General features: G+C 32.0%; 2 protein-coding genes across 12 annotated transcripts in view; one reads left to right on the plus strand and one right to left on the minus strand.

Moving 5' to 3' along the window:
• LOC148627043 (mRNA-decapping enzyme 1A-like) overlaps positions 1 to 12,222 on the minus strand; it is a 54,660-nt gene extending 42,438 nt beyond the window's left edge. Inside the window, exon 1 of the mRNA XM_088566226.1 lies at positions 12,092 to 12,222. Coding sequence (XP_088422352.1) covers positions 12,092 to 12,211 — 120 coding nt within the window. The 5' untranslated portion in view covers positions 12,212 to 12,222. The remainder of the gene's footprint in view (positions 1 to 12,091) is intronic.
• Positions 1 to 26,798, plus strand: part of LOC148627044 (muscle calcium channel subunit alpha-1-like) — a 116,804-nt gene that overhangs the window by 12,866 nt on the left and 77,140 nt on the right. For 9 of the 11 annotated variants that reach the window (XM_088566125.1, XM_088566185.1, XM_088566191.1 and 6 more), the window contains exon 1: positions 12,222 to 12,711. The exons of 1 other annotated variant lie outside the window; for it this stretch is intronic. In XM_088566125.1, the coding sequence (XP_088422251.1) occupies positions 12,693 to 12,711 (19 nt within the window). In that variant the 5' untranslated portion in view covers positions 12,222 to 12,692. Of the gene's footprint in view, positions 1 to 12,221; positions 12,712 to 26,798 lie in introns of those variants that run through there. One more of the 11 variants, XM_088566178.1, reaches the window with a different exon arrangement.

Raw genomic sequence — 26,798 nt, forward strand, 5'->3', positions numbered from 1 at the left:
GTACTAGACAGGCCTTCAACAGAAATTTAGTCAACTTTATTTCAACATTAAGCCGAATGAACTAATTGTAGAATCTTCACACCCTAGAAACAGTTCTACAGTATACTTTTAAACTGTTTCTGATTTGTCCTTAGCTGTGCAAGATACTGATCTAACCGCAGTGATCAGACTGAATATTTTTTACAAGAAATAAAAATGCATGATCTTTTTTCACCTCTTTCTTATTTGATATGCAAAAAGATCAGAACCAGAATACCCATGATATAAGTCTACTGATGCAATGATTTTATTTAAAGGAAACCATCTCCCCTATGACTATTAGGAATAAATCAATCAAGAGTTCTGCTGCTTTTCCTGACCCAAGACGACAAATGAATTCTATGGCCATCTATTGGGCATCAATGTGATTTTGTGTCAGATTAACTAGAATCAGTTTCTATTGTCCTCTGTAAATGTACCACTGATGAGGAAACTCAGACTCAAGATTTTTTATGATGTTAAACAATTTACATAATAAGATGAATCTAGTAAGGGACTTAGAATTCATGAGTAATTCCTTGGGGATGACATTCAGGTTCCATACTACTGAGCTAATATGGTGATAAGGTATTCATGTCATTTAATTACGATATGTAATTAATCTCAAATATCTCTATATCTTATACAGAAGTATATTTCATAAACCATCCAATGAACATGAAAACAATTCAGTCCTAGAAATATAAATCCAGTTAAAAACCTTATTTTTTGAAGAAGTGGCAGGAACTCATTTACATTGTAAAAAAGAAAACTAAGTTCATCAATGTGGCCTGTATATTTTGGCCAGTAAATCATATAATGGATGATAAATAAGAAATAAATCACTTCATTTGATCAGTGTTTTACCTAGGACTGGCCTTTATATTCCATTTACATGTATTTCGATTCTAACAGGACCAATTTCTTCATATTTTTATATTTCACAGCCTATTTATTGCCGGAAATATTGGTCTTGTGTAACTGTTTATCGCTTTTTACCATAGCACTGATGTAAAAAGCTTTGAAGCATGCCATATTAGAAAAGTTACTTGTACATGTACTGTGAAATCACAAATACACTACACTGTACTACACATTTGGAAACACAATATGATTATAAGCAACAAAATAAATGCTTAAAAAAAGTTTCAAATGTGTTATTGAATTTTTTTTCTTCTTTTTTCGAAATGTACTAGATCTGCATATTCCTATAACTCTTTGCACTTAAATAGTCCCTGAAGAGATCCACACAACTATTTGACAGATTGGTGACCTATTATTGACTAATCATAGACAAATCGATTACTGATGACCAATCTGATTATGGTTTTGTTGTGTAATATAACATATAATTGATTTACTGTTAACATATTAATTTTTGCGGTTGCTAATTTTCACTGATTCTGTCACGTGAACACATTCACTGGTATTAATTTTCACGGTTTCAAAAAATAGTTAACTTTATAAAGTGTTTAAAATCAATTTCTCTGGTATTATTTTTCATGATTTCCTGCCCTACATGAAAATTAGTACATTTACAGAATTTAAATTTCAGGATTTTAATTGGAACATATTGTACATAATGCTTTTGTAAATTTATTTTGAATTTAAAATATATATCATAAAATTTGTATTTTATTTAATAAAAAAAAAAGTACCAGCAAATATAAAAATGATGTCAAAATCTCATTTAGTAAATAAAAACAGAACAATAAATTCTATTAAATATATGAACAAAATAAGAATCACATGGTGTTAAACGGAAGTGATAGCTGGTTTAAGTTATGGTTACACACTTAAGGTACTGCAGAATGGCATCCTGAAACTTGCCCTCTGGACACCAAGATTTGACCTGGAATATCCATCAATAAGTCAAAATTAAGTAAAGGATGTAAATTCTACAGTGTTCACAAGTGTGCTAGGTACAGTACAAACCTGGGGTACAACCACTATAGCCCTTCCCAGAAAGTAAACAAAAGTATCCAAATCAAGGTGTCAGATTAGCCTATCTATGGTACTCAATCTATTTTCATGGCCTAGTTTTGAACATCCTGTTCAACTTCCTCATAATATTGGTCCCTATGCTTTTACTTTATTAAATAGGACCCCTCATGTCAGACAATTAGATAAACACTAATCTGCATTATTAATGAGCAAAGAAGATTCCTATATTTATTATCCCTGTTTTTATGACCACACAACTGCAAATGAGTAGTGATTCCTGATTAAAAACTTGTGTCATTCATACCAAAAGGTTAATTCATTATGTGCTCTGACCTAACATGAACTTCACATCAAAGATGAAATGATGCAAATTAATCAACTGTGTAATTAGGGCTGCTCAGTACAGATAGGTTCAACAAATTTATATTAGATTCATCTAGAACATGGAAAGTGCACAAACTAACCAAAAATTATAACTTCCCAATAACAGTCTTGAAAATTAATTATCATGATTAGTGGTCTTAGAAGTGTTAAAATAAGGGATAGGTGTGTGATTTTTCACAAATTGTGCCTGATTAAAAAAAACAAACCCTCTGGCTCCTATTTCAAAAACCTATATCTGCCCCAGACACTTGGAAATTTACTTGAGTAACTTTAGTTAGGTTACTTCAGGGATAGCCTCATTATTTTAAGTCTGTCAAGTAGGAAGTTGTGAAGGAATTTCTGCAGATCTAAAAAGAAGAGATTAAGTGCAACTCAGGCTTTTCTTATAAAGTCCAAAAAGGAAGGACTTACTAAAAACTTGTTAACATTTTACTAGATTCTATCAAATTTCTTTAGACTTGGAAACATTTCTCCTGGAATTAATTGATATCACTGTTTTGAGACATTAAACCTTGTTTGGAGGCTAGTCAAAATTATAATGAATCAATAAAGCTGAAAGTCAACATGTAGTAAGTGGCAAAAGGGAAATAACTCTGATTCATTAAGACTGTTCCAAATAATGCATTAAGCCATGGATTGATTTTCCATTTGATGTTTAGTAAATGTCATATTTTTAGGATTTTTAAAACATAAAGAAAGAAATAGAACTTATACTATAAATTTTATTTTTTTCTATATGTTTAAAAATCCTATGAGTAACTCATATTTTGGTCACTGCTAAGAAAGTCAATATTTTGCTAAAAACAGGTATCCACAAAATTTGTGAAGAAAAGTGTCACCCTAATTTTCATATTTCAATTTGGTTTGAACTCACCACAACTGTCTTTTCAACAGTGTGAAGCTGTGAAGCTGAGTTTCCTTACAAAAGGTCTGTAATTTCTAAGTGTTATTTGTTCTATGTCAGAAGTAATTGTCTATGATCATATACCAAAACCTTCGTTTGTAAAGACACAAAAAGACATATTATTTAACAGTGAGTTGAAAAGGACCTGTTCCAACTTCAATATAAATCTTGGTAGGCTACTAAGTAGTTTAAATAGCTCTCTAGGTAGAAATCTGCCCTACATTATATCAATGTGTCCTACTTAACTACCACAGAACACCTGTATGATCTTTTGGACACACAGGTGTTCTGAAGTTCGGTAGGACATATGTCTATATGTAGGTTTTCATTTCTGATAAAATGGAGGCCTTGTATTGGGTATGTTTAATACATTGTAATACATTTTCATAAATAGAGATCACTACAATTTATACACAAAGTTGTTGGGCAGAAACTCCCAAAATTGTTTGTTTTGGACCATTTTCTGACCTGTAATAAGTAAATTTTGAAAGCTTACTACCAAAGACATTAACCCAAAACCTCTATTTCAATTATCTAGAGCCATATTATTCAATTTCATTGAGATCCAAGCCTAATATTTATATTGGTAAAGTAGGTAAATTGTGGTACAATAGCACAGAGATTCATACATATTAACTCCAGTTATGATGTGAAAACTAGATAAAAATATTTCTTTTATCCCCTTCTTCTTTCTTATTCATAAAAAGTTTAGATTCATACATTTTGTAACTCAAAAATCAATCCCAGAGATCCATACACTCAGATTTTGCTTTTAACATAAAATTTAAGTCACTTTTAAGCAAGCTTCTTGTAATGAAATACTAAGGTCACAAGCTATATACATGTATGCAAATTTGTATGATAAAGAGTGAATTCAAAGGAGAAAGGGAAATAACAACTGTTTACAAATCAATAATAAAAACATTATTACCTCCCTTACCCTGTTCACCTATTTAATTAGAGGTCTCAGTCTTAAATTCTTTGCCCCATAGGCTTCTATAGTATACCTTAAATTTTCATGATTTTTTAAAAAATACACAAGGAGTTTCAATCTAACTTTTAACCATGTTTTTCAATTAACGAAATGTCAAAAATAATTTTTCGGTCCATTTTAAAAAAAAAAAAGGCACACACTTTGGTACACCAGGACAGGTCAAACTAAAAATAGACTTTTTCTAAAGCATTATTTTTCATGAAAATACTGTTTTTCCTCAAAAACAAGTTTATTGTGTCATAGCTTGATATTTACCCTGCACTTTTGATGAAAAATGATAGCCATTTGCCAAGAAACAAAAACAGGAGAAGGCAAAAAGGAAGTGCACTATATTTTTTAGCCTCCATGTTTTGACGTACACCCGCTCAGTAATATGTAATACAAGACTAATATCTAGATATGAAGTCATATCACATGTACTAATTAACTGAGACATCTGTTACATGCACTTCAAAAAAAAAAGCAGAAATTGATCAACATGTAAACACATGTCTGCATGTGTGATGAAGTTAAATGATCATTTTTATTGCTTACAAATCCTGGAATGCACACACAAAACACAGGTATGTTTGTAAGTACAAAAACTAGGATATAAAGCCATACTGATGTTTAGTAAACCAAAAACATTTTGTTATTAAACTTAACATTCAAAATCATTTAAAGAGATATTGTGAATAGATTGTCAAGCTCTACAACTTATCATTCATTTTGCATAAACCATTTATGGCCTTCCCCTTTTAATGCAAAGAGCAATATTGTATCTGTATAATAAAATATGTTTTATCCAGGATGTCATACAACACTGGTTGCAAATGCAATACAGAGATATATTACATATGGTGTAACAGTCTTCTTTTTTCATTAGTTATTACGACCACATGATACAAAGGATATTCCATGTACATGAAGCCTTGTTTCTATTTTGAAATATATTGATGCTATGTTTCCATTTATATGCATATTAAAGCTATACTTCTAAATTTAGATCCAGATATAAATCGTTCTGTTCTGTAATTACTCTCAGCCAATCATGGCAGAAGCGCAGCAGGCGAGCAGTCAAAAAGAAAATACATTATCTACATATGCAATACATAGTTAAGGACTTTCACTAAGTCAATACGTTATATATGGAGCTGTTAGGTTGTATTGACCTCAGACTTTGTCCTCAGTCAATATAATCTGAACAGGTCCATATATAATGTATTGACTTCTTTAAAAGTCCATGACTGATTAATGTATACCTGTAAATCAGTTTTCCATTTGGACCAATTGGACCAGTAAAATTTGTTGTTAAAAATTGGTCAACTATCTGAATGGTGCATACAGAGTAGTCAAAAATGATTTTTGGAGGTTAAGTACTAAATGGTAACATATACATGCAGCTGTATATGGATAAACCATTACCATATTTTTTTATGATTGCATGTATATGAGTCGGGGAAAACATGTAATATACGGGTAGAAGCTACTATATCACACATTCTTGTTGCGCATTAGTGAGATGTTCTGATGCATCTGAAAGATTAAGAAAACCTAAAACTTTTAAGTACACATGTAATAAGATTCATTTATAAATCATGAAGAGGTTGGCAAGTACACATTTATTGTCAACTTTCATTACTTTCAAAACCATAAATATAACTTATTATTCAATCATAAATGTGACATTCTGAAAGCATATTTAGGAAGCATTTAGATACTGGTACTACTGTTCACATTCAGTGCTTTCATTTTGAGTTGAGGTTTACATCATTCTCCATTATACATTTAAACATGCCAACCAATTAAAAACCCATGGTGACATAATTATAACTGCAAATGTATGATTAGCCATTGTATTGAGAGTTGTTGTTACAGAGATTATGTGACTGAATGTGTTGTGTATGGTGTAGTGATTCTCTTAATAGATCAATCTTCATATTCCTCCAATAGCTCAGTTAGTAAAACATAGGCTTTCAGTACTTAGGATCTCTTATTTTTTTCTAGCTGGTGTTGTTTTTAATATTCAGAGAGCATTAACATTTTAACAGAACACATATATATATAATAGCACAATCAAAAAATCCATCAGAAAATTTGTCAAGAATAGCAGATAATGTACAATACATGTACTCACTGCTCTTTGATACATTTTGTTTGTCACATTGATGAAACTAATTATTCTTCAGTGATGAACAAGTAACAACAAAATCTATTTTAGCAATCAAAACAGAGCCTCAGATTCTCTAGCTAAGTTAGGTAACATGTAATTTCTACCACATCATCAATAATATCAGCTTAAATCCATGTTTTAGGGAGTCAAACTCAAAAATGAATATACATGTACATGAAGCAATTTTACCAAAGATTTGATTATCACTATCTGAATCTTCTCACAATTTAACACAATGCTTTGAAGTGCATTAAAATTCAGAATGCACATTATCCATTTTCATGGAAAGTGATTTTAACACAGGACAAGTTACATCTGTTTGGTTTGATTGTTGATATATTGGTTAATCAAAGTGCTGTCATCAATGAGGGTTTTTGATTCTTGTGAAAATTTTAGCATGAACAAATTTTAAAAGATTACATGATGTAAAATGAAACTATAATCATACACTTGCATTTTCCATATTATTTAGAACTGTTTTTTCCTAACATGTATAAACTGAATGTCAATCAATTACTTATTTCCTGTACTATGATTATCAAATGGAACAAATTCCAGCTTAAGAAAATAATTTCCTTTACCAACATATGAAATTTTTCAAAACGAGACACTTTTTATCAATTTGAATTTCCCCTCAATTTTACTTGGTTAATATCACTGCTTTTCACTACCTATTTATTAAACATAAAATACTGATGATAGGAGACCCGTGCAGGTTCAGGTGTCAAAAGAATAGGCCTGCAGCAGCGCTAAGCTTGTCGTAAAAGGCGAGTAAATAGTGCTCAGAACCGTAGCCAGGGGCTAGGGCGCTCTGCCCACAGAGCAACTGGGATGTGTGCCCCAGGCAGTGGAATGGGGTACCCCTGGTGTGTTACATGCTGGGGTTGTCAGGCTATAATATGGAAAACCTGACCGCAAACCATTGTGGTGCACCGTGTTGGGAAAGATGCCACTGTGGTATTCTCCCGGAGTAGGAACCATAGGGCTCTGCCACAGGAGGCTAAATTGCCCGACCCTACCCACCTTTCCCTAGTTCAAGTGGCAATCAAAATTTATCAACCCAATTGTCCTTGTGTCCCATCCCTTTTTCATTTCATGTTCATTTTATCATCAATTTCATGTTCATCGTCTGAATATAGCTGAAATATTGCTGCTCGGATGTTAAACCCCAACAAACAAACAAAACAAACTGATGATAGGATGGCAATTTTGAAAGATAACTGTATTAAATGGAACATTCTTCCAAGCAAATTACTGTCAGAACTTCATTCCCTACATCCTGATTTATTACTAATTCAAATATGATGTTCTTAAAAGGCTTTGAGAACTGCGGTTGATTTTCTATTGTTATACATGTATCAGCAGCACACTATTTATTAGGCGTGGCTTGTGTGTGTGTAAATTACTGCCCACCTTATATCATGTAAACAAACACACATAACATTCTGATGTGCATCAGCTGTATTCATTCAATCCAGCAGCTTGTATGTACATAAAATTCGTATGTAATAAAAATATTAAACGATATGTTTTAGAAAAGTTATACATTTGTATTATATTCTGTAAAAATCACTACACATGTACACGGTAGCACTCACAACATGCCATGTGTGCCATCATGAATGAAAACAAATAATAACAATCGTCAATGAATGAAACATTTTATCAGTCCATGTGTGAACACTGGGACCTTATAATGTAAACAACTATTGCCAAATCTAACATCGTTTAACTTTATTTGCCCTTTCCTTCATTATAAAAAAAAACACAAAGCACTAAGTTTTACTGTTTACTATCGACCATTTCAACTGACATAGTGGAAAGTATACAGCCAAACTTGAACAAATATGGCGAGTCTAAGGTTACTGTAATAGGGGACGAAAATGCAAAAAGTACCGTAATGGTCCTATTAGAATTGAAATAAATGAGATTATGATGGAAACTCCAGTTTATCATTGTTTTACCACAGGCTGACCATTTATGCCAATATTTTACCCCTTGCTATTGCTCCGATTAAAATAATGCATCATACATGTAAAAGGTCAGCCTGTGGTAAAACAATGATAAACTGCAGTGTCTGTGATTTCTTGAATATTCTAAAAGGAGTCCCTCAAATCTTCAGTTCATTTGCAGAAATAATAGATTATTATTGAGATAAATATAAATTGCCAAAAACATATTTACAGATTATAAGATGTATCAAATGATACAAAAGGAATTACTTCGGACTATATTTTTGTGTAGTGTTCAGAAATAGTAGGAAACTTCCAGACATGAACCAAAAAGTTGCCAAACTGTCCCATACAAAGCAGTATTTTGTAAAATGTTGAAGCACTGGCTTTGAACCTTGGAATACAGGTGAAGTTTGATTTTGCTTATTACAGGAGAAGGGATATGAAGGCAAAAATCATTGTCAAAAAATCCAACTTTAAAAAAATAATTTGCTAGCAGAGACGGGTTTGATTACTTTCGAAGAAATTGATAAAATTACAATTACTGAACCAAATGTGCAATTAAATTAATGATAACATTTGTGAAGAATCATGATTAAATCTAATTACAATGATTGTTGTACTTGTATTTTCATAAATATATTGTATTTGAATGTCCAAATATAACAGTTGTGAAAAGTTTACACTGAGCTTTTCTTTTCCACATGGATATTTAGAGAAATTGAAATAATCCAATAAGGACATGGCATATCTTAACTCCGTCATGCGCATGAACTTTTGCAAAAAGTTTATTCCTTTAAAACTGATGTATGTGGGTTCAAGTTTCTTTATTTTGTTGAACTGTTTACATGACACCAAAAGATCAAATTTTGATTTTTTTCATTGCTGACTGCTAGACAATAGTTCCTATTTGTGAATATGAAGAACTGAGTCTATTACAAATACATAAAGGTTTAAAAAAATTTGTACATTAAATGGACAAAATTGTTTAAAGTTAACCAAAATTCAGAAATTAAGTTAAATTCGTACTTTTTTGAGTCATTTTCTGGTCCAATTTCTTACTTAGAAATAGTGTCCACACCCTTACACCTTTACAATTTTGAGGCCTTAAAACTGAAAAAAATTGAGAATGGGGATGTATCTGTGGTCACTGGTTTGGGTGGAAGGTAGCCAATGTAATCTCCCATTTTTTAATACAGATTTTTGTTCATATACATTGGTTATGGTAATTCATATGACAACCTATTGAAATGCCTTGTCAAATAAAATAATATGGTTCAAGGTGGGTTAAGATACATATTTATGCATGTATTTTGTATCTAACAATCTAAGTATTTGACAAAAGGGATATTAAGCAGCATATACTGATGATATGAGGCCATAATGTTCTATACTTGTTTCTATGTATGCACATCATTTTTACAAATTGTTTTATTGATATATATTGTACCTCATTTTATCCATATACATGTAGTGAGAGAAAAAGTTTTTATAAGTTAAGCACATTACTAATTCCTGTTTCTGATATGGTTCAATGTTGAAGACAAGAAATTACCATCAAATTGATCCAATTCTTCATGTTAACACAATTTATAGTTATCAAATCTGACAAAAGTGGTCAGGGACATTAAGTTCTCTAATACTCAATTTGGAGTTTTTATTGGTGTTGGTTGGTGAAACACTGTGTCAGTCATTTTTTTCTGGCTGAAATATGAGTGTTACACCCACCCATCTGGGACATTGTACTGTATATTCCGGTTGTTAATTGTGTATGGAGAATCACTGACTTGAGTGTGAAATTCACTCAGCACAGTAAATTTAATCTCATTGATCTCCACAACAGAATGGACATTGGTATTGTTCTAAAAGACCTGAGCTACCTTGTTCCTGACCTGCCCCGTGCAGGTCCGGGTGTTAAAAGAATAGGCCTGCAGCAGCGCTAAGCTTGTCGTAAAAGGCGACTAAATAGTGCTCAGAACCGTAGCCGGGGGCTAGGGCGCTTTGCCCACAGAGCAACTGGGATGTGTGCCCCAGGTGGTTGAATGGGGTACCCCTGGCGTGTTACATGCTGGGGTTGTCAGGCTATAATACGGAAAACCTGACTGCAAACCATAGTGGTGTACCGTGTTGAGAAAGATGCCATGTTCCTCGCACATTAAAGAACCCTACTGTGGTATTCTCCCGGAGTAGGAACCATAGGGCTCTGCCACAGGAGGCTAAATTGCCCGACCCTACCCACCTCTCCCTATTTCCAGTGGCAATCAAAATTTGTCGACCCATTGTCCTTGTGTCCCATCCCTTTTTCATTTCATCATCATTTCATGTTCATTTTATTATCAATTTCATGTTCATCGTCTGAATATAGCTGAAATATTGCTGCTCGGACGTTAAACCCCAACAAACAAACAAATGTTCCTGACCTACAAAATTCATTGAGGACCCCCTGAAAATCACAAAAGGGGATAATAATACAATTACTCAACATGAAGTCAATTTGCTACATTTTAATTGTTGATTCATTCAGCTTTAATCCAAGCACAAAAAAAAAAACAATAAACATCAGTTTGGACGATTAGCATTTTGTACAGAAGGTTGACAAATACAACATGAATTGATAATCAGAAAATTGTAAAATAAATATTTATCGTTAATTAATAATTAATAACCCTCCTGTATTGAGTTATAATTCATTGAAGTCGATCTGATGAACAGACATAAAATGTGTTCATTTAAATTTTCAAAAATAGACAACTAAATGTGAGGTATGTCGAAGGATTGTTTGAATTGATCAGCATCAATTTAAGTTGGAATTTGCATAACATTGATCATTAATAAAAGATATGTATGGGTTGTCTTTGAAATGTAGTTTAAAGTAGAAAACTGGGGCATTTTTGAACTCCTTGGATGTAGCTGTGAATAAAATTAAAAAAAAAATCAACAAATGATAAACATGTACAAAATATAAGATACTGAATTCTTAATGACACGATTCAATTTCATCCTAGCTAGAGTGCTAAGAATTAATGGAGGATATACATCTCAAAAAAAAAAAAAAAAACTGAAACATCATATATATTGTATCCCCAACTTCCCTGTTATGCTCATTGAATTGTATGGCTATTACAATGTACAAATGGTCAGTTTTGGCTAAGTGGAATCTGGGTATTAAAGACTATGTCGGTGCAACTCCAAGTTTCAATCTGTTCAGACTGACGTGTTAGAAAACCATTCCACTCTGACTGTAGTGTAAAGGACATAGAGTCTACTTTGCATTGTTTAAAAGGGAACAAGTACTTTATGCTTTGCTCCCACTTAAGGCTAATGCCTTCATCGTTATATTAAGTAAATTAAATCAGTTCTACTTATGTATTTTTAATGGATTATTTAATAAAAGTTGTGCACAACCTTACATTGCTTTTGGTTTTTTAAGCCTCATCCATTTACCCTATTATGTCAAATGATTGTTTAATTATCAAATCATGTATTTCAAATTTAGGGTTGGTTAGCCTTTCCAATAATTGTTTAGGGAAGATTTAAAGACAATGTTTGGCACGTTAAATAGTTTAAATAAGTAGTTTAGGCTTGTACTGAACTGACACTCTATAGAAAGGCTGATTCATTATCAGCTTCATCAACATGATGGATTGATGCATGAGAATTGAACATTAGTGTGCGAGAGAGAGAGATGTGTAGGTGTATTTTGATAGTGTACATGCAAAATCAAGAAAACTATCAACACCAACCCATGACACCATGTCCTTGCTAAACGAATATAAGGCAACTTGAGACGCCGTATCAACAATATCCGTTATATACGGATCTCTTTGCTGTAGGGCTGCTAAATTCATTCGACCTTCCGCCATTTCCGTTGATCGATTAGCCTCACAGTGAATATTTGCTTCGTTGCTTTTATTATAAATAGTGTATTTTGAAATATTAAAAAAAATCAATGCTTCCTGTGAAGTGACTTATTAAAGTGTGCTAATTTTATGTAGCGTGATATTTAGTCTCCTATTATTTTTCTTGTCGATTTAATTGGTGTCAAATTGGAAACAGGTGCCCGAAATCTGATCAAGCGGCACGCTTACGTTTCACGGTACAGCGACCACAAGTGTTCCCATTGAGTAGTGTCGTGTGTCCATGGATTACCATTCATTCATTTACCGTGAAAAGAAGTGAAAAATCAATTTATTCCAACAAATTTTTGATGAAAGGATGAAAAATTTACCGATATTATGGAAGAAATTCCCGGATGATGATACTGGAAAAAAGGCAAAAATGGACGAAATTGAAGATTTGTAGCATAAAATTATTTAGGATTTTTCTGAGTTTTGAGACTCAAAAATGGAAACAAAGGGTCCAGGTAAGAGAAGAAGTGATTGTAAATTGTTTGCATAATTGAAAAATCTTTGCAAATATTTATTAAAGCATATCTTATTGATGCAGTCGCAACTGGTTATATGATCAACATGCCTCTTTGCTTTGTTGCTGAGGCTGAAGATGAAAAACTGTTCTCTCAACATAAATACAAAAATGTATTATTTATTCGTTCATGGTGAAGGAAGGTTCTATGAAAATTTGAAGTGAAAGAATTAATGTTCTACACTTTTATTTTTTTTTTTAATGTTGACACAAAGAGGGGGAGGGGTTAAACATATTCAATTTTATTGTTTTGTATTTATACAAGTGTTTATTATCATAGAAACATTCTGTATAGTTGCATAGTTAGTTATCATAATCATTTAAACTTGAAATCTGTACATTCTAAATATTTTAACATTTTAAGCTTCTGGCAAGATTTTTTAAAAATGTAGCTATTGAGACTGTAATGAAAAATAATGCTTGTATTAGAAAGATGTTGTTTCTCTAATTATAAAATGTTTGCTTAATATTTCATATGAAGGAAATGATACAGACATTACCCGTATACATGTATGTGTTGTATACTTGTTGCACATTTGAATATGATGCATTTAATGTTTCTTCCTTGATTTGAATTTTAATTCCTGAAACAGACAATTTAATGCTTTTTAGTTTTACTCATATGCATATGAACAAGAACTAAGTACTGTACCTGTAAATGTATTTCATGAGGTTAGTTAACAAAATACTCAGATCAGGTGCTAATTGAAAATTATTGAAAATAATAATACATAATAGTACAGTACATGTGTGTTTAAAACATTTGAATACAGGTACACATACATTGTACATTTGTACTTTTGTTGAAAGACTAAAATTAGTATTGTTAGCATAGTCATACAAGGAATTATCTTACACACATGTATAATTGAATCATCTTGATAAAAAAAATAGGGGTTTCATCCATTGTATGTGATACAACTTCCCTTGTCTACGACACCCTTTTGATGCTCTTGTCATTCCATTTTTTACATAAAAATGTACCAGTACATGTAATTGTCAGAGTGATCTGAATATTTATGTGTTTAATTTGTTCACTTAAAAAAATTACATATACATTTATAAATGTACATCTGCAATGTACATTATACATTGTGATGAACATTGAAAAGTTGTTTGGAAATAGGAAAAAAATAACATGATTGTACTTTAATCTTCATTCTATCTAAAATATATTTATATTTTAATGTTTGCTTTTGCTTCTGGTGAAGCAAATGAAAGAACCCACTTCCTATGGCTTAGGTTTCTAGCTGCAGTACTGCTCAAAATTAAAGAAACGACCTATTTGGTACCCCTATAAGAAATAAATGTCTCGATCTGAGACTGGCACTGATTACTGGAGAATCCATGTTCCAATAAAACTTCATTCTACAATTTCCATTTCAACCTTGTCCACTACATTGAACAATTATTAGAGATAATTCATTGTTGTCTGGTTTTACTGCTGAACATCTTATTGCTTAATCTACCAGCATTGATAAATGTGAAGTTCTGAACTATCTACATGAATAAAGCAGTCAGGGCTGTTAAATGAATCAGTAAGAATGGAATTGGTATTAAGTCTTCATAAAAGTACATTTAATGAGATTGTTAGATATTGGGAGAGTACTTCAGTCAGCTCAGTGTCACATGAAAACAAAAATTTGAGGGAGATACATGTACATATAGAATGTCTTGTTTGTGGTAATTTCTTGTCAATTTTTTTCATTGTAGACCATCATGTAATTTACTGACAAGATATTTGATAACGAAATGTATCAAAATTAAAATTGTACTGAAATAAACAATTAATCAGGCCATTTGACTTATTGATGGCAGTCCATGTAATTTCAAGTTTTTTCAACTCTAATTTATAAGGAAAACATCTTTAATATGAGAGTTTTTGACCACATGGTAATTAATGTAGATCAGTGATGTAATCCTATGATCTCAGTATTGAAGGATTGCCTGCTGCTTCAGATTGAATAGATATGATAAACTTACTTAATTAACTCCACATGTGCACATCAGAGTACAAATTACTACAGCAGAAATGTTTGCATTCATATTCTGGTTCTAATAAAGATAGAATATTCATATATACATGAACATGTTACTTATCTATGGCAACATGTAAGTCCTTCCCCCCAAACTGATATACATACATGTACATGTAAATGTATACAAAATGTATGTGTATGCTTGGAGCACAGTGGTTACTTGCATTGCATTTGCTACTACAATGTATGCTTAAGAAATAATATTTAAACATGTACATGTACAAATTTGCATCTACAGGTATATTAAATGTATATTCATAAAGATAAATTATATTTATCTTTACTTATTCTCATCCTGATTAGTACTTGGATCTGGACTACAGTGTATATGTACATGTACATGTGTACAGTGGCAGATTTCTTTGTTAACAAGTTAAGTTTCTGTTATGATAGCTTCTATAAATAATTGATTCATCTTGATCAGATTGGTACAATAAATAATCAGCTTCAGGAATATTTAAAGTCATTTCCATTGATTTGAATTTTATAGGGAATTTGAGAACAAAGTTAAATCAATCTCATGACAGTTTATAGAGAAATTAAAAAGTTACTCAAAACTAAAACAAGTATTGGTATGCAAGTACATTGTACATGTATAGGTATGGTTTCTTGTCTTGTTTTCCATTATTAAAGAAAGGACATCATAGATATGGTTTATAAAGGATATCATGGATACGGTCTCTTGTCTTGTTTTTCATTATACATGTAATAGAAAGGATATCATGGGTATGGTTTATAAAGGATATCATGGATATGGTCTCTTTTCTTGTTTTTCATTATCAAAGATAGGATGTCATGGGTATGGTTTGTTGTCTTGTTTTTCATTGTCAAAGATAGGATGTCATGGGTATGGTTTCTTGTCTTGTTTTTCATTATAATAGAAAGGATATCGTGGATATGGTTTATAAAGGATATCATGGATATGGTCTCTTGTCTTGTTTTTCATTATCATAGAAAGGATGTCATGGGTATGGTTTCTTGTCTTGTTTTTCATTATAATAGAAAGGATATTATGGATATGGTTTATAAAGGATATCATAGATATGGTCTCTTGTCTTGTTTTTCATTATGATAGAAAGGATATCATGGGTATAGTTTATAAAGGATATCATGGATATGGTCTCTTGTCTTGTTTTTCATTATCATAGAAAGAATATCATGGATATGGTCTCTTGTCTTGTTTTTCATTATCATAGAAAGGATATCATGGATATGGTCTCTTGTCTTGTTTTTCATTATTAAAGAAAGGATATCATTGGTATGGTTTCTTGTCTTGTTTATCATTATTAATGAAAGAATATCATGGGTATGGTTTATAATGGATATCATGAGTATGGTTTCTTGTCTTGATTTTGTATTATCATAGAAAGGATATCATGGGTATGGTCTCTTGTCTTGTTTTTCATTATTAAAGACAGGATATCATGGATATGTTTATAAACGATATCGTGGGTATGGTCTCTTGTCTTGTTTTTTTTTATTATTAAAGAAAGAATATCATGGGTATGGTTTATAAAGGATATCATGGGTATGGTTTCTTGTCTTGATTTTTCATTATCAAAGAAAGGATATCATACTATAGGTATGGTTTATAAAGGATATCATGGATATGGTCTCTAGTCTTGTTTTTCATGATCATAGAAAGAAAATCATGGGTATGGTTTCTTGTCATGTTTTTCATTATTAAAAGAAGTATATCATGGGTATGGTTTATAAAGGATATCATGAGTATGGTTTCTTGTCTTGTTTTTCATTATCAAAGAAAGGATATCATGGGTATGATTTATAAAGGATATCATAGGTATGATTTCTTGTCTTGTTTTAGACAGACAGTGTATGATATTTAGTTTTTTGTCATGGAAAATTGTAAGACAAATCATATGACAACCATGACATAACATGTATATATACATGTACATTGTATCTTGGTCATGTGCACCCTGCCCTTTTCTGTTAAGGCTTGAATGGTATGCCTTCAACTTTGCCTCTGTTATGGTAGCATACCTTTTTTGTCCTGGATTACTCTACTTTCACTTAGCTGCAGGTAGCACCATTCTGCATATTAGCATATACATTGTAACCTTGTTTTTCTTTGCAGTTTTATTACAAAAACATCTCCCTGTCAAAGACAGATAGGAGAAGTGAACACAAACAAGGAGAAGTTTTTATTCATTTCTTTCCCACTATAAAATAGGCCCTGGTACTACATTTATAATTTGTACACACATGTACATATACATGTCTTTGAACTGTGGTACATTTGGCTGTACCTACTGGGTACTTCTCTAGGTGCTACTCTAAATGAGAATGCTGAAGATTTTAGGTGGTGTACTGAACTTGGATATGATCCTCAATAGATCAGATATATTCTACATGTAAGTGGAGCTGCAACATCTAAATGAATGACAATTTGAATCAGCAGAATGCCATAATGAATATATTTTTTTAGGTGTATGCCACTCACCTAAAAGTGAAACTATAATGTGTATAGATGCACATACATGTACATGTACATGTACAATGAACATGTACTTACCTGAAGCTAACTTATTTGTTGGTTGAATCTCTCCTGTTATCTTAAAATGACCTCCTATCATACTGCCATATTGACCCCCTTTTATTTGAAAACGACCCCCTGTTTCACTACCTAGGGGGACACTGGCCTCTTGTGCAATTTTCTGGAATGAACACTGGTATACTGTATAGTCAATTCTCCTATAGTACATGTACAAATTGTTTGAAATATTTTAGGTATTCTTTGTTGGATGTCACCAGTTTGAAAAGTTCAGTTTTCCATATGGGCTATCTTTTTTAGTACATGTACATGCATTTTTGAATGAACAAAATGTACATTTTGTATAATTGTACAATAAACATTTATACTACATGTACATGTATGTCCATATACATGTATCTGCAATAGGCAGACTGATAATAAAACTGAAACTGTCATAGATGTAAACCAAGCAATCTTGTTTTCTTCCAAAATGATGCATGTACATAAGTTATTGAACAATTTCTATTTGAAAAGAGAATAAAAGGGAAAATGTCTTATGATGGACATTGTACATATAGATGTTTGGATGGGAATGATTAATGTGTAATTATGTACATGTATATAATGTACATATAGTAAATATTAGTAAATAACAGCAATTCAATTCCTTCTTGTATACAAGTGTTGTGTAGCCCTGTTTTAGATTTTTATACCCTACACTTCATGAGAAGTCTTTAGTGATCATGGTGTCAGTCTGTCTGTTCGTCCATCTACTAAGTATTTGTCCATCCACAGCTTTTTCATTTCAATTATTTTCTTTTCAACTTCTTATCACAGTAAACTTGGTGTTTTGGCAGGACTATAAGATATGCCATATTGTGGTATTTGAATTCAGACTTAAGCAACATCAACTTCCTTGTTGATGTTTTGTACATATTATGACCTTACAATATATTACAACTAGAGTTAAGAGCAGGGCTTTGCGCACACTTTTTGGTTAGTCTCCATCAAGGGAAAAAGGATCTAAATATAACTTATTTAAAGATGACATGTATAAAATAATAGAATTTAAATTAAGACTCTACAAATTGCCAAAAAAGGCCCATTTTGTTATGCAAATTGACCCAATACATTTACAAAATGTATCTCTTTGGTGGATTCAAGTTTCTTGTGCCAGACAGAAGAATGTTTTAATTAGGGTACATAAATGTCACACAGCTAGTCCCTATTGGAACAGTTCTAGTGCATAAATATCGAACAGCTGGTCATTATTGGAACAGTTCTTATGTATAAATGTGTAAACAGTGGGTCCCTTTTGGAACAGTTCCTATTGGAATAGTTCTAGTACACAAATGCTACACAGCTGATCCCTCTTTGAAGTCCTAGTAAAAAATGTACAGAAATGTCAAACAGCTAATTCCTATTACAAAAATGTTGAGCACCTAATTCCTATTGGAACAGTTCTATACTAAAATTCAAGGCAGAATACACAATAGCAAATATAAAGTAACTTGAATGGTTATTTATGTCTTAGAGAGCAGGTATTCATTCTTTATAGAACTGGCATCAGTTACACATGTATTACACATATAGTTTTGGATCTGGATTTATACTTTGAACTAGTGCATCTTCACTGTATTATTCTGACCCCATTGAAGGTGTGCACCCCTTCTATGGGGTCAGAATAATACAGTGACCTAATTCCTATTGGAACAGTTCTATACTAAAATTCAAGGCAGAATACACAAGAGCAAATATAAAGTAACTTGAATGGTTATTTATGTCTTAGAGAGCAGGTATTCATTCTTTATAGAACTGGCATCAGTTACACATGTATTACACATATAGTTTTGGATCTGGATTTATACTTTGAACTAGTGCATCTTCACTGTATTATTCTGACCCCATTGAAGGTGTGCACCCCTTCTATTTTTAATAGGGAATTACAGTATTAATTTGATATATTTTGTTAGTTGAATTTACAATGTACATTTACATGTAGTTATTTTCTACCTACGTGTAGTTTTGATCCGTCTGTCAGTCTGTCAGTTCGTCTTCAGTTTTCAGACTTTTTTTGGAAACACTTGCAGATACATGTATTGACATGATTTTTGTTATGTAAGTTCACCATGATAATTTAGGTCAAGATTAACTTTCATTCTGCTTTGATGAATTTTACTGAAATTATGGGCCTTGAACTTTGCAAAATTCACAGAAATAACAGTTTTCCTGACTTTTTTTCTAAACGCTTGCAGATATTGACATGATTTTTTGCATATATATTCACCATAAGTTTCAGGACAAGTTTGTGTTTGGTTCCGCTCCAATAATATTATGGAAATTATGGGCCGTGAACTGAGCTAAATTCACAGAAATAACCGTTTTTCGAACTTTTTTTTTTAAACGCTTGCAGATTATGACATGATTTTTGATATATTAGTTCACCATGAGAAGTTACAGATCAAGTGTACGTTTTGTTCCTCTACCATGATATTTACTTTGGATTAATTAAAACTCAAAGAAATCACAGTCTGGAGTTTGAAATTTACTTGAGTATCCATCATTGGGACACATTGTGTATGTGAATGCACTCACTAAGGTTCTTTAATTTTTATAGCATTGTCATGTTTTGAATCACAGTTTCATGCAAATGGTTAAATTGTACCCATTCCTGTTTTCACAAAATATAGATTATATTATATTATGGAATTTTTGCTTCATTTGTAGCATTATTCACTATCAAAATTTTTGTTATTGAAGCAGGTCTAGACATTGTACATGTAATGGTTGTTTTTTTTCAGTGATGGAACATTATCCCTGTACATGTATCTACATTTTGTTTTTCATGTAGATGTACTATGTTTGTATCATTCTGTTTCAATAATTAGTAGGAAAACATAGAGGTTCCTTCAAAAACATTGAAGTGTAATGAATACATGTATTTTACTCCTGGATTTTACTGTATTTACAAGATTGTGACATATACATGTATATCTACATTTTTACAATGTACATGTATATGTACAAATGTATTTGAAATGTAGGATGATTGCTATGAAATGCAGAAACACAAAGGAATGTCAGGCATGTCCCACTTCTCTGTCTATGTTAAAACAATCTGTGAGTTACTATAGGTTCAAATTAGCATAGAGACATATTGTATTTAATTATGTATGAAATATTTTTCTCTGATTTATATCAATATCTACCAGGTCTCCAATTACACTCTCACTGTACTAAATAATTATTGACACCTAAGCTGTCTGTTGAAAACAAAGTAGACATCCACTTATGTTGTGTATATAGCTAGAGAATAATACAGGCCAAAATCTGTATCACATGCTGTATCATCTCAAGATATATATTGCAACATGAGGCCTATAGTTTGATGAGGGTGTTACGGCACATGATGCAGGTTTATTTTAACATGAGGCCTATAGCTTGATGAGGGTGTTACGGCAAGTGATGCAGGTTTATTTTAACATGAGGCCTATAGCTTGATGAGGGTGTTACGGCACGTGATGCAGGTTTATTTTAACATGAGGCCTATAGCTTGATGAGGGTGTTATGGCATATGATGCAGGTTTTTCCATGTAGTATACATAGTATATGTAGTTTTAAATAAGAGAGTATTGCAGTGCATCTATACAAACTGTCAGAGACCTGTCAGTGAATATGTTAGAGAATTCCAAGAAGGAGTGCGATAAAGGTTCATCTATTCAGTAAAGAAGTACAATGTATTGATTTAGGTTAGCCATGTGATACATAAGTGCGATAAAGTGTGTGACGTCACAATGTTTGATACAGTTCAAACAATCTTGACTTTATTAGATATTCAAAACTGATGTATATGATAAAGAATTGTAATTTTGTAATATTTAAGGAATGACAGTATATTTTTTTTGGTCGATGAAAAAATAATCTAAATCACGTGGTGCACACCAAGTAAACTGAGTAGCAAGTTATTTTTAAGTGTGCACCTTTGGGCATCAAGGTTATTTCAAATATACCAAAGAAATAAAACAGTCATTCCTTATTATTTAATTAAAATATCAAAATTCAACTAATAAATTATTAAAAAAGTTTGATGACGTCACAGTCATTACAAAATTTGGTCTATAAGATAATCAACAAAATTTTTGATCAAATCAGAAACGGTGTTACTTATGAAATTAAACTAAAGCAAGAAATCAACTTAAATGTTCATTTATGCAAACCCTCGTACAAAATAACGAAGAATTACAAATGTATACAAAAACTTTTAATATTTTAATATTTTTAACTATATTTAAAACTATTTTAAAAAATCAAAGGCTGAAGTCTTCAAAGTTGCTAATTGTCATATATTCACTGTCACTGATTTTGGCATACTTTCAACATCCAAAATGGTATAAATGTGATATGTTTCAAAATCAGGTGACTTCCCAAAAAATCTTTGTTCCCTTGATATAATTGCCAACCCTTTCATAACCACTATGTCACGAATGGCTATATATATAGATATCAGTGTCCTGATAATATATATGACTGTTATATAGACAATTGTAAAGAACGCCTGTGTTTGAATCGGAAACTGGGTAATATTACATAAATTCAATGCTAACCTATTATTATCATTTAATGTAAACTTCCCATTCTAATACAAGAGAAAAAAATCCACATATACATGTGTATGATATGTTTTAAAAAAGGTACATTGTAGCGATCTTTGGGTCACTTATGATATTGACCAGCGAACCAGATTATGAACCTGATTAAGCAGCTGGCAATGAATATTCATAAATACCAGGATGTGCTAATATATATGAACTACTTGTATGTAGTCTTGTAACAAGCCTCAATGCCTGAATTGGAAACTGGGTAATGTTCAAAGCTAACCGATCATTTCATGTAAAGTTTCTGTTCTGGTACAAGCACGAAACACACGTAGAACACACATGTATAAAAGGTATATTTTCATCTGGTATGAAGTTATGATGCTATGGTGTTGAACATGGAGAGGATCCGAGCAGCATTTAGTGGCGTATAAGTACATATTTATGCAAATCATATCATGCGAATATTTAGTACAAAAATTATGTATGCAAAAGTCACTAACAATATTAGCAACTTAAAAAGGAGTTCCAATCTATACATGTACATGTACAATGTAGCTGCATTGTATATACACGTGCATGCATTTACAAAAGTAAATATTTAATAAACTCAATTTCAAATTCATCAACATCTGCAAATATACATCAGTTTGTTGTTGTAATTATGAATAGATTGAGAATGAAAAGTTGTTTTTTACAGATATATTTAATGTCTGGTGTCTGTTTAACTTGACAAGGTGACATACACTGTCAAATGTTCCATAGCTAAATGATAACATTTTACAGGCCAAGGAGTTGCAAAATGACCTTTTATGAAATACTCAAATCTCATTCTTGATTAATTTTTTATCCAGAATTTTTGCTGTTGAAAGCATTCCAAATCTATTCAGTTTACAACTTTATATTGGTACAAATTTACATCAGTTTGATGCACACTTATAAGAATTACTCAGTTTCGTGTTATTGCTAAACTAATCAAAGTGCCGAAATAGTGTAGGCTTCTATTTTTCATCATATTAATCTAGAATACATGTACATGTATGTATGATGCTAGATGATACTACTGACTTACATATACTTGCACAAGGTTGATGAATTGATTACAAAAAAATCAACATTTGAGGTGTTTACTATGTTAATGGAAATTATCATATGATAAAGTTGTAATGGCAATATTTAAAACTTGCATTTAAGAATGTTTTTAATTTGAATGAATTGATGTTTTATTGACTTCCAAAACAAAAAATAGGTCTATATTTAATGGAACAAAAAAAAAAATAAGCCAAAAATTCATAAGGACATCAGTTACTGGAAGCCTATTTCTTTCGCAACACCAAACTTGCCAAAGTGACACCAAGCTAAAATTGAGATGTTTATTTCAGCAATAATATGAATAAGAAAGAATTCTTATTGATTTGATCAGTATTAATCATTGGTTAACTCTGTTGCTTGACATCATAAATATGATTTCTACAATGATCATTTCTCATGGTGAAAATCTTCCTAATCGATTCATATTTTTTGCTGTATACTTTCAAAGGTATATTATGCCAGGCATTAGATTTATTGCATGAAGGAGACAACAAAGGGCTCCGACAGAGGACACATAGGGTGTTGAATAGGGATTCAGACATTAGGGATATACAATGTAGGTTATCGATGGAAGGACTCGGACAAAGGGGATATAGATTATTGATAAAAATTGGGTCATATAGAGAATTGATGGAAGGGACTCTGACAAGGGGGATATAGGTTATTGATAAAAATTGGGTCATAAAGAGAATTGATGGAAGGGACTTGGACAAAGGGGATATAGAATGTTGATATGATGGACCCAGACAAAGTGGTCATAGAATGTTGATTTAAGGGACTTGGTCAAGGGGTTAATAGGGCATTGATGGTAGGGACTCGGACAAACGGGTCCACAGGTTTCATTAATTTTTTGCAGTGCAGGTACCTTTGGTTTTGTAGGAGGTACTTTTCATCATTTTGCTTAATAAAAATGTATGAAAATTTAAAATTCTGGAGGTACCTTTCAGCAGTTTAGAAGGGTAAAAGTACCTCCTACCACCTCTAATGAAAGGCCTGCTGGTCATAGAATGTTGATGCAAGGGTCAAGGGGGTCATAGGGTATTGATATGAGGGAATCATGCAAAGGGACCATATGATATTGATGCAAGAGGCTTTTACAAGGGGTAAGTACGTTGTTGATGCAACCGACATGGACAGAGTAGCCATAGGTTATTGATTCAGTGAGGGCTACTACATTGTTGTCTTAAGGTATTGACTTTGATACAACAGTGGGTGGAGATGTTCACAGTCATAGGACTTTCAATAAAGAGCTTCTATTGCTACAGCAGTGGATATAGAAAAAGTGGTTACTTAGACTTGTACTACAATAGGCAATGACAATGGCAAAGTGGTTAAAAAGTGTTATACAGCTGACATCAATGGACCAAATTGTCTTAGCGTATTGATACCAAAAAGGAATCATAGAGTTATAGCTTGGGCAAAGGAGTGATGGGAATTGTATTGAGACATTTATCTCTTTATTGCCCACTAAATGTATGTACATGTACATGTGCATGAAGGAAGATGAAAATTGTCAGATGCTTGCCAAAGGATGATTCTCCTTAAGGTTTGCATGTTTGCCAATACCGGCAATAGGAGTCCAAATGGAGGCAGAAGCTATTTCACAAATATATGTTTTTTGTTGTTGTACAGGTCTCTTCAGATACGTCTTTATAGTTGTGATTATAATCTCATTTTTTGTAATATATACAATGTCCTTCATTGATAAGCATTTTAAATTAAGTCGCTTCATTATTTGATACATGTATAATAGAAGATTTGTTCTATTTATCTATTGCCTCTTTTGTTCACATACATTTACTTGAATAATATCAACTCTATTGAAAGGCTTCTACATTGTAAGTGTTTGCTTAATTTTTATCGTTTCCTGATGAAATTTTGAGGATAATTTGTAGTTTCTTTCTTTAACTTTATCATAAGAAAAACTGCCATGGCTGTTTTATATTTTCTTTTTTTTCTTTTTCTTTGAATTTGATAAAGAGTGAAGTCTAAGTATGAACTCTGCTCTCTTTAAAATGTAGTAGAATGAAAGGACCTTTATTGCTATCTCAATTTGGTGTCACAATAGCTAGCACTTGCACATGTTCATATATACAGCTACAAACATGAACATGTATGTACATGTATTTGTAACACCTAAATTTGAAAGAGCTTACTAGTATCACACCAAAGTTTAGAATAACTGGTTATATTTTTAACAATTGACATCTGCACAAGTCTATCCTGGCAGTTTTAAGTCCTTTTCAAGTCTAATTATGAAATCACATTGAATTTGTAGAAATAAAATATTGCAATTGACAGAAATAAAGTATTGTAGTGTGATGAAGCGAATAAATATGTATTGATTATGTCTCAAGAGGACAGAAATGGTGCTGGTTACCTTGATCAGGTGTCTCTTGTCAGAGAAATCCAAAACTCAAAACAAAATTACTAGATTTAGGATGGTCCAGTTATGTAATAATAACCTACATGTACATGTACATAATATTGTTCTTGAATGTAGCAATCTGAATTTGCTTAGGTATGGCTGATACCACTGGCATGAAACTCTTAAATTTCAATCTACAATCAGTTGGAATGCAATGTACATGTATATACAAGGTGGGTAATGTAGTGTATAGTCAGTGAATCATTTCCCTTCCAAAACTTTTATTTATTGTAATTGGTTGCTGTATGGAATGAATTCTTTGCTGATGTATTATGATACTTACATGTCAGCTTTAAGGCTCTGGGGTTCTAAGTATATACATTATATGTTATTTGGGATATTTAAGGAATGACTGTTATATTTTTATATTTTTTCGGTCCATGAGGAAATAACCTCAATCAAGTTGTGCACACTAAATAACCTGCGTAACTGGTTTTTTTTTCACGTGTACACCATGGGCATTGAGGTTATTTCAAATAGTCCGAAAAATACATGTATAACAGTTATTCCTTATTATTTAATTTAATATCAAAATTTAATGAGTAAATCATCAAAAAAGGTTGCTGACGTCACAGTCACATTACAAAATTTGTTCTAAGAGATGATAGACGAAATTTTTCATCCAATCAGAAAACATGTTGCATCAGGAATTCAATTATTATCTAGTATTCTGTGTCAGTGTTCCTAGAGCCGTAGATGTTTACTTTTGTATTATTATAATTGGACACTTTTTCAACTCCACATAACAGCAATAAATTTTCTAATCTGCTTCCTTATCTCATTGTCTGTTATTGCATGTTATTTTCGCGGTGCTAAATTTTGGCGATTTTAAAGGCCAAACGTCTGGAAGATATTTTCGTGGTTTTTTTTTCACGGTCTGAAGAGGTGTGACAAAATATTTGACAGACTTCCTATTATTTCACAGACTAGTTCATTTGCATTCTTTAAAGCACTGTGTCCTACTATATCAGCCAATTCAGAATTTTCTGAAGTTACAATGTTTTTGGGTTTGAAAAAAATCAGAATACTCATTTTCAATTGCTGGTATCCTTTACACATAACGATCGTTTGGAAATAAATTGGTGATTAAAATTTACAAAAGTATAATGGTTGAGGTTGAAAAAATGAGAACTATTTCTTCTCACTTCTTAAATTTATTCATTAATCTCATTAATCTATCTACTGTTAATACCGGAAATTAAAAGGAAAGTTTCCGTGTAGAGTACCAAAGTATTGTTTTAAGAAATGACTGTTATGTTGGCATAAAATTTCGTGGGTTTTATTTTTGCGGTTGTTGCCGATCCGCGAAAATAAGCGAAAATTAAACCCCCATGAAAATAACCCACTATACTGTATTCCCTGCCAAGTTGACCAGTC

The sequence above is a fragment of the Perna viridis genome, chromosome 1 (genome assembly GCF_037379345.1).
Source record: "Perna viridis isolate PV_CMFRI_1.1 ecotype Kerala chromosome 1, ASM3737934v1, whole genome shotgun sequence".
Lineage (NCBI taxonomy): Eukaryota > Metazoa > Mollusca > Bivalvia > Mytilida > Mytilidae > Perna > Perna viridis.